At 46.2% G+C, this 10,000-nt stretch overlaps 1 protein-coding gene across 1 annotated transcript in view; it reads right to left on the bottom strand.

The window, feature by feature from the left end:
- Positions 1-10,000, bottom strand: part of LOC306919201 (F-BAR and double SH3 domains protein 2-like) — a gene marked incomplete at both ends in the record, with an annotated part of 34,545 nt that overhangs the window by 23,721 nt on the left and 824 nt on the right. The window contains 2 exons of the mRNA XM_079532022.1: positions 3,565-3,610; positions 9,024-9,121. Coding sequence (XP_079388148.1) covers positions 3,565-3,610; positions 9,024-9,121 — 144 coding nt within the window. The remainder of the gene's footprint in view (positions 1-3,564; positions 3,611-9,023; positions 9,122-10,000) is intronic.

A 10,000-nucleotide genomic window follows, 5' to 3' on the forward strand; every position in this document is an offset into this window, starting at 1 on the left:
GTGGCCGGTTAAGACACATACATGGCTGGTTAAGACACATGCGTGGCCGGTTAAGACACATGTGTGGCTGGTTAAGACACATACGTGGCTGGTTAAGACACATGAGTGGCCAGTTAAGACACATGCGTGGCTGGTTAACACACATGCGTGGCAGGTTAAGACACATGCGTGGCAGGTTAACACACATGCGTGGCCGGTTAAGACACATGTGTGGCTGGTTAAGACACATATGTGGCTGGTTAAGACACATGAGTGGCCAGTTAAGACACATGCGTGGCTGGTTAAGACACATACGTGGCTGATTAATTAAGACACCTGCAAAACGGTAGTCGACACAGTCAATCAAAAATCGAGTAATCGCTAATATTATTTTTTATTTTTGTATTATTTTATTTTGTTGCTTTTCTACAGAAGACATGTGAGCTCTGTTGTTTTGTTGGTATTTCTCCAACTTCAGTACTAATCCATTCCTGGCTGATTGTTTTCATATCATATACAAGCCTACTGTATGTGGGTTCTACTGTACGTGGTTCTACTGTACGTAGTTCTACTGTACGTGGGTTCTACTGTATGTGGGTTCTACTGTACGTGGGTTCTACTGTACATGGGTTCTACTGTACGTGGGTTCTACTGTACGTGGGTTCTACTGTATGTGGTTCTACTGTATGTGGGTTCTACTGTACGTGGTTCTACTGTATGTGGGTTCTACTGTACGTGGGTTCTACTGTATGTGGTTCTACTGTATGTGGGTTCTACTGTACGTGGTTCTACTGTATGTGGTTCTACTGTACGTGGGTTCTACTGTACGTGGTTCTACTGTACGTGGGTTCTACTGTACGTGGTTCTACTGTATGTGGGTTCTACTGTACGTGGTTCTACTGTACGTGGGTTCTACTGTACGTGGTTCTACTGTATGTGGTTCTACTGTACGTGGGTTCTACTGTACGTGGTTCTACTGTACGTGGTTCTACTGTATGTGGGTTCTACTGTACGTGGTTCTACTGTACGTGGGTTCTACTGTATGTGGGTTCTACTGTATGTGGGTTCTACTGTACGTGGGTTCTACTGTACGTGGTTCTACTGTACGTGGGTTCTACTGTATGTGGTTCTACTGTATGTGGGTTCTACTGTACGTGGGTTCTACTGTATGTGGGTTCTACTGTACGTGGTTCTACTGTACGTGGGTTCTACTGTACGTGGTTCTACTGTACGTGGGTTCTACTGTACGTGGTTCTACTGTACGTGGGTTCTACTGTACGTGGTTCTACTGTACGTGGTTCTACTGTACGTGGTTCTACTGTACGTGGGTTCTACTGTATGTGGGTTCTACTGTACGTGGTTCTACTGTACGTGGGTTCTACTGTATGTGGGTTCTACTGTACGTGGTTCTACTGTACGTGGGTTCTACTGTACGTGGTTCTACTGTACGTGGGTTCTACTGTACGTGGGTTCTACTGTATGTGGGTTCTACTGTACATGGTTCTACTGTACGTGGGTTCTACTGTACGTGGTTCTACTGTATGTGGTTCTACTGTACGTGGGTTCTACTGTACGTGGGTTCTACTGTATGTGGGTTCTACTGTACGTGGTTCTACTGTACGTGGTTCTACTGTATGTGGGTTCTACTGTACGTGGGTTCTACTGTACGTGGTTCTACTGTACGTGGGTTCTACTGTACGTGGTTCTACTGTACGCGGGTTCTACTGTATGTGGGTTCTACTGTACGTGGGTTCTACTGTACGTGGGTTCTACTGTACGTGGGTTCTACTGTACGTGGTTCTACTGTATGTGGGTTCTACTGTATGTGGGTTCTACTGTACGTGGTTCTACTGTACGTGGGTTCTACTGTATGTGTGTTCTACTGTATGTGGGTTCTACTGTATGTGGGTTCTACTGTACGTGGTTCTACTGTACGTGGGTTCTACTGTACGTGGGTTCTACTGTATGTGGGTTCTACTGTACGTGGGTTCTACTGTACGTGGGTTATACTGTACGTGGGTTCTACTGTACGTGGGTTCTACTGTATGTGGGTTCTACTGTATGTGGGTTCTACTGTACGTGGTTCTACTGTACGTGGGTTCTACTGTACGTGGGTTCTACTGTACGTGGGTTCTACTGTATGTGGGTTCTACTGTATGTGGGTTCTACTGTACGTGGTTCTACTGTACGTGGGTTCTACTGTATGTGGGTTCTACTGTACGTGGTTCTACTGTACGTGGTTCTACTGTACGTGGGTTCTACTGTATGTGGGTTCTACTGTACGTGGTTCTACTGTACGTGGGTTCTACTGTATGTGGGTTCTACTGTATGTGGTTCTACTGTACGTGGTTCTACTGTACGTGGTTCTACTGTATGTGGTTCTACTGTATGTGGGTTCTACTGTACGTGGGTTCTACTGTATGTGGTTCTACTGTACGTGGTGGTTCTACTGTATGTGGGTTCTACTGTACGTGGGTTCTACTGTACGTGGGTTCTACTGTACGTGGGTTCTACAGTATGTGGGTTCTACTGTATGTGGTTCTACTGTATGTGGGTTCTACTGTACGTGGGTTCTACTGTACGTGGTTCTACTGTACGTGGTTCTACTGTACGTGGGTTTTTCCGTCACCGTCACTCAATAGGTGCTCTTAGTAAAAAGCATATGCCTCATAGGCTCATACGCTCAATGGGGACAACTACAGTGTGTAAATACTTCTATTATCGGTGTGTTTATTACTGTAGTTTGTTCAAGTTAGATTGGAGACGTGTCGTCTGACTTGTCCGGTACAGTAAAGTATAGCAGGAGTCCCTCCTCAATCTGCCCAATATCATCCAGTTTGGTGACAGTCAAACTACAGTAGCTCTTGCCGTGATTTCATGTTTCTTTTTCTTATTCATCTTTCTTCATGCTTATCCAACAAAAGTGTAGACGTGCAGCATTATTATGATCATCTGATTCATAGCCTCCTAGCTAGCACAATAACAGTACAGCATAGTATAATATATATGTATAGCTTATATGTATAGTGTCATTATATATAGATATGTTCTAGTTACGTTCTTAGCTTATGCATGTTTCTTGATAAATGCTTTTTATATATGTGATGTATTCCCATGCTTTTTGTTCTTGCTTAATGTAAATCGCTCTGGATTAAGAGTGTCTGCTAAATGCCTAAATTGTAAATTATTGTAAATTGTAGCAAGCCTAGCATGTAATCATATAACCTCCTAGCTTGTAGCTCCTTCTAAAGCTATGGACCAGAGCTAATCATAACCATTATAAAGACCAAATGAACTGTGCTTGCAACTTGTTGTTGAACATTTAGGGTTGTATGAATGTGTGTGTGTGTGTGTGTGTGTGTGTGTGTGTGTGTGTGTGTGTGTGTGTGTGTGTGTGTGTGTGTGTGTGTGTGTGTGTGTGTGTGGATGGATGGATGGATGGATGGATGGACGGATGGATGGATAGACGGATGGACGGACGGACGGACGGACGGACGGACGGACGGACGGACGGACGGACGGACGGACGGACGGACGGACGGACGGACGGACGGACGGACGGACAGACGGACGGACGAGTCTCACCTGTGCGTAGTCTCTCTCCAGCTGTCCTTTCTTTAGACTGTATGTCCTGTAGAGACAGACAGACAGACAGACAGACAGACAGGCAGACAGACAGACAGACAGACAGACAGACAGACAGACAGACAGACAGACAGACAGACAGACAGTTCCCGGGAACGTTATAATAATGCTTCCATCGTACAGTCTGGAGCAACGGAAGCTCTGATCATGAGTCAAATATAAATGCTTCCATCCAGGGCGGCCACGGCAGCCATGGCCGTCGTTGCCCCTCTCTTTGGCCGTGTGCCCCTCGAAAAATGATATGCCCAGACGGCCACAGTGGTCGTGGTGCCCATGTGCCCCGACCGGCGCCGGTAACCAGAACGTTCCCCAAACGTCCCACGCAGAACAAATCTGTGTAGCGCACATGAACACCAGAGATATATTTGTGTATTGTAGTTGTGTTGCCATTTGCAAAGTGGTTTGATTCTTTTAATAACTATCCCCCCGCTGGTCGTCGCACACACACACACACGGACACACGCACGCCTCCTCCTCCCTCCTCCTCCGCGCCACGCATACACGCACTGACAGAGTAAACAGAGCATTTAGCCACACGCTGCCTACTATAGAGCTCTGACAGAGTAAACAGAGCATTTAGCCACACGCTGCCTATAGAGCACTGACAGAGTAAACAGAGCATTTAGCTGCCTACTAGTGTAGCTAATCTAGCTGTCCGGTCAGACTGCAACTATCACTCAAAACAAAATAATGTTTTCTACTGTGGCGACCGTGTGGCACACCCAGCCTGTGCACAGTGCCCCCAGCCTGTGCACAGCGCCCCCTGCCTGTGCACAGCGCCCCCTGCCTGTGCACAGCGCACTCTGCCTGTGCACAGCGCACCCTGCCTGTGCACAGTGCCCCCAGCCTGTGCACAGCGCACCCTGCCTGTGCACAGCGCACCCTGCCTGTGCACAGCGCCCCCTGCCTGTGCACAGCGCCCCGCCTGTGCACAGCGCCCCCTGCCTGTGCACAGCGCCCCCAGCCTGTGCACAGCGCCCCCAGCCTGTGCACAGCGCCCCCTGCCTGTGCACAGCGCCCCCTGCCTGTGCACAGCGCCCCCAGCCTGTGCACAGCGCCCCCTGCCTGTGCACAGCGCCCCCAGCCTGTGCACAGCGCCCCCAGCCTGTGCACAGCGCCCCCTGCCTGTGCACAGCGCCCCCAGCCTGTGCACAGCGCCCCCAGCCTGTGCACAGCGCCCCCTGCCTGTGCACAGCGCAGATAACACACCTCCAGGTATAAAAAAACTGATCTGAAGCTGCACTTTGTGTTAACTCTACAATGCCATATGCCAGAGAGAGAGAGAGAGAGAGAGAGAGAGAGAGAGAGAGACAGACATCCACTTTACATTACTAACATGCCATATGCCAGTATAGTAACCTAGTCTAACCTAGTCTAGTCTAGCCTTAAAACCTACATTTATATGTTATTGTCTCCACCAGGCCGAAGGCATGGGGAGAGAGTATGTTTTGCACACCGTCCGTGTGTGTGTGCGTCCGTCCGTCCGTCCTTCCTTCCTTCCTTCCTTCCTTCCTTCCTTCCTTCCTTCCTTCCTTCCTTCCTTCCTTCCTTCCTTCCTTCCTTCCTTCCTTCCTTCCTTCCTTCCGTCTGTTACCAGCTAATCTCCGGCACCGTTGGCCCGATCCATGCCAAACTTTGCACACACACTCCCTGGATGCCCACGACGAACCTCTGCCCCAAATATTCCTCAACGGCCTGTTATAGCGCCACCATGAGGCCGATTTAGGCAAAACACATTTCTGTAGATTACTCGTACACATTTTATCCATACATCACACAATTCGGTATACACTATCTCCATAGTCATGTGATCAACACGGATCTGCACCATTTCCCATCTTCCTTCCTGATTGGCTTCCAATTCGCTTCCAAAGCTCACACGATTGGTCCGTTTCGAACAAAATGCCACAAATCACAAACACAGTGTGCAATTTCCGTGAAATTATACACGCACATTTCCACTAGGCTGAGGACGACATGACACAATTTATTTTCCAAACCAGCCTCATGGTGGCGCTATAACAGGGCAATTCCTGTTTTTACCTATAACTGCATCGTTCTGTGTACAACTTTGTATGCACACTCCCTAGACGCACATTTTCCCTCCATCCCTCCACATCTGGCGGTTATAGCGCCACCATGATGCCGATTTCTGCAAAACACATTGTTTATATTAGTCGCACAGATTTCTCATGCAAATCGGTACACATGATCTCTGTAGTCATGTGATCAAGACGAGTCTGTTTGATTTCTCAGATTCTACACTGATTGGCTAAGCTTGCCTTCCAAAGTCTTCAGGAGTGGCCCGTTTTGTACAAAATGCTGCACATGTCCTGCTCATCCAGAATTCTATCCTCAGAGATGCTATGAGTGATCTGACTCTGCATTTCCTCAACACAATGAAGAAAATTGTTGCAAAAAACCAACAAACATGTTTATATTGCTCCTAAACATTTTGCCAAACATCACACACACTCCTATCCACCTGGTACTTTTTCTAGTTCAATGTATTACTTTATGCTCTCTCTCTCTCTCTCTCTCTCTCTCTCTCTCTCTCTCTCTCTCTCTCTCTCTCTCTCTCTCTCTCTCTCTCTCTCTCTCTCTCTCTCTCTCTCTCTCTCTCTCTCTCTCTCTTAGAAATGTAAAGTGGATGTCTCTCTCTCTCTCTCTCTCTCTCTTCTCCACTTTCTCCTCCCTCCTTAAGCCCCCTCCCCCCACTCAACCTGCATCCCTCACTGCTGATGTTTTTGTCAACTACTTTGAGAAGAAGGTTGACGATATCAGCAGCTCCTTTCCCCCCCTCCCCCATAAAGTGGCATCTGACTCAACCAACACTAACCCCAACTTACCATGCATGTCCTCCTTCTCTCCTCTTTCCCCAGACGAGGTCCTACAACTAGTGACATCCACTAGACCTACCACCTGTCCTCTCGACCCTGTCCCGTCTCCAATCTTCCAGATCATCGCACCTGATCTGCTCCCCTTCATCACCTCCATCATCAACACCTCAGTAACCTCAGGCTGCGTCCCATCTGCCCTCAAGTCAGCCAGAGTAACTCCACTCCTCAAGAAACCAACCCTTGACCCCTCAGATGTCAAGAACTACAGACCGGTATCACTCCTTTCATTTCTGTCTAAAAGCATTGAACGTGTTGTCTCCAACCAGCTCTCTCTCCATCTCTCACAGAACAACCTGCTGGATCCCAACCAATCAGGATTCAAGAAGGCACACTCCACAGAGACTGCCCTGCTGGCAGTCACAGAAGCACTACATGCTGCCCAGGCTGCTTCCCACTCTGCTGTCCTGATTCTCCTAGACCTATCGGCGGCATTTGACACAGTGAACCACCAGCTGCTCCTAGACACCCTAGCGGATCTAGGCATCGGCGGGACAGCACTAAAGTGGTTCTCTTCCTATCTCACCGACCGGACCTACCAGGTTTCCTGGAAAGGTCTGCTATCATCCCCCCGAACCCTCCAAACTGGGGTCCCACAGGGATCTGTACTTGGTCCCCTCCTTGTCTCACTATACACCAAATCCCTTGGCACTATCATCTCTGCTCACAATATATCCTATCACTGCTATGCCGATGACACACAACTGTTTCTATCCTTCCCCCCCTCTGCCACTCAGGTGGAAGAGCGCATCACTGCATGCCTGGCTGACATCTCACAGTGGATGTCCTCCAACCACCTCAAGCTGAACCCAGACAAGACTGAGCTTCTCTTCTTCCCAGCTAAGTCCTGCCCTATGCGGGAGCTAACTATTTCCGTAGACAACGCCCTGGTAACGTCTGTCCCAACAGCCAGGAACCTTGGTGTTGTCCTGGACAGTCAGCTCTCGTTTAAAACTCACATCACAGCTGTCACTCGATCCTGTAGGTTCACACTCTATAACATACGACGAATTAGACCGTTCCTCACCCAGGAATCAGCCCAGCTCCTAATCCAGACAACAGTCTTGTCAAAACTTGACTATTGTAACTCTCTCCTTACTGGCCTACCGGCATGTGCACTTAAGCCTCTCCAAATGATCCAAAATGCCGCAGCTCGTCTGGTCTTCAACCAGCCAAAATTCTCACATGTCTCCCCCCTGCTCCGCTCCCTGCACTGGCTCCCAGTCGCTGCCCGCACAGAATACAAAACTCTGATGCTGGCATTCAAAGCAACCAAAGGTATGGCTCCCCCATATCTTGCAAGCATGATTGAACCCTACAAACCCTCCCGCGCACTCAGATCAGCCAACGCAGGAAAGCTGGAAGTACCCTCACTAAAAACGCCGGGCCAACGCTCCACACGTCCCAAACTCTTCTCCCTTCTGGCCCCAAAACTGTGGAATGCACTCCCCGTTGCAGTCAGAACTGCGGCATCACTCCCAATCTTCCGCCGTAGTCTGAAGACCCACCTTTTCAGACTCCATCATGGCCCATAGCACTTATCCTACCCCCTTAGATAGCACTTTTTAGATTTAGATAGCATTTGAAACAGACTTATAGCATGTCATGTAGACAGCACAATAATTGCATTGTATATAGTCATAGCGCATCATAGTAGCCTACATATGTATAGCATAGTATAGTATATATGTATAGTTAATATGTATAGTGTCATTATATAGATATGTTCTAGTTACGTTCTTAGCTTACGCATGTTTCTTGATAAATGCATTTTATATATGTGATGTATTCCCATACTTTTGTTCCTGCCTAATGTAAATCGCTCTGGATTAAGAGCGTCTGCTAAATGCCTAAATTGTAAATTGTAAATTGTCTCTCTCTCTCTCTCTCTCTCTTAGAAATGTAAAGTGGATGTCTCTCTCTCTCTCTCTCTCTCTCTCTCTCTGTGTGTAATGCAATGTAAAGTGAATGTCTCTCTCTCTCTCTCTCTCTCTCTCTCTCTCTCTCTCTCTCTCTCTCTCTCTCGCTCTCTCTCTGTAATGCAATGTCAAGTGAATGTCTCTCTCTCTCTCTCTCTCTCTCTCTCTGTAATGCAATGTCAAGTGAATGTCTCTCTCTCTCTCTCTCTCTCTCTCTCTCTCTCTCTCTCTCTCTCTCTCTCTCTCTGTAATGCAATGTAAAGTGAATGTCTCTCTCTCTCTCTCTCTCTCTCTCTCTCTCTCTCTCTCTCTCTCTCTCTCTCTCTAATGCAATGTAATGTAATGTAAAGTGAATGTCTCTCTCTCTCTCTCTCTCTCTCTCTCTCTCTCTGTAATGCAATGTAAAGTGAATGTCTCTCTCTCTCTCTCTCTCTCTCTCTCTCTCTAATGCAATGTAATGTAATGTAAAGTGAATGTCTCTCTCTCTCTCTCTCTCTCTCTCTCTCTCTCTCTCTCTCTCTCTCTCTCTCTCTCTCTCTCTCTCTCTGTAATGTAATGTAATGTAAAGTGAATGTCTCTCTACCTCATATCCTCCAGAAGGTCACATTCTGTCTGGTGTTTGATGGTCAGTCTGTTCATCTGCTCTGAGTGGCAGTTCTTCACTTCCTGTGTCACCTTCACCTGAAATGATAGAGAGACATTCACTTAACATTAGATTACGTAGAGAGAGTGCGTGCGTGCGTGCGTGCGTGCGTGCGTGCGTGTGTGTGTGTGTGTGTGTGTGTGTGTGTGTGTGTGAATGACTACAGGCCTGAAGTTTTTTTTTAGGTTTTATTTATTCAAACATAAAAAAGGTTAAAAACAGGAAAAATAAATCCATGCATTAATATTAATATTCTTATTATTATTCTTATTATTATTATTATTATTATTATTATTATTATTATTATTATTATTATTATTATTATTATTATTATTATTATATTGTGCAGGAGAAGTTAAGTTAAGTTAAAAGCCAAAAGGCGTATCGAGAACTTCCCTTATAATTTGAGGAATCAGACATTAAATATAAACAAAACAACTAGTAATACATTCAAATAGATGCTTAAATACAAAAATACGTAAAAACAATATTTTCAGTCCTAATAACAACCCATCTGCAGATCTACTCACACATGTAGCCAACTGTGAATTAAACTACTACGTTTTGGATAAGAGTGTTTGTTTCCTTTACCCATTTTGGGCGGGAACCCCTTTTGGTGTTTTAAACATTGTTATAATTTAGCTATTGAAAAATAGCAGATCTACAAGCTCGTAGCGCGGCACCGAGTGGCGCGCTACGAGCTTGTAGGTCTGCTATTTTTGAAAAATCATGAAAATGTGGTGCAAATCTTTGAATATATATTATTTCAGAGTGAATGTTTTTAACTCAATTTGTGATTTTAAGGTAATGTTCATTTAATCAAGGATTTCCAGATTAATAATTGCTAATAATTATTATTAATATTTAATCAAGGATTTCCAAATTAAAACATTTTAATACATAAATGATGAGAATGT

The sequence above is a fragment of the Electrona antarctica genome (assembly GCF_951216825.1).
Source record: "Electrona antarctica genome assembly, contig: scaffold_51, whole genome shotgun sequence".
Lineage (NCBI taxonomy): Eukaryota > Metazoa > Chordata > Actinopteri > Myctophiformes > Myctophidae > Electrona > Electrona antarctica.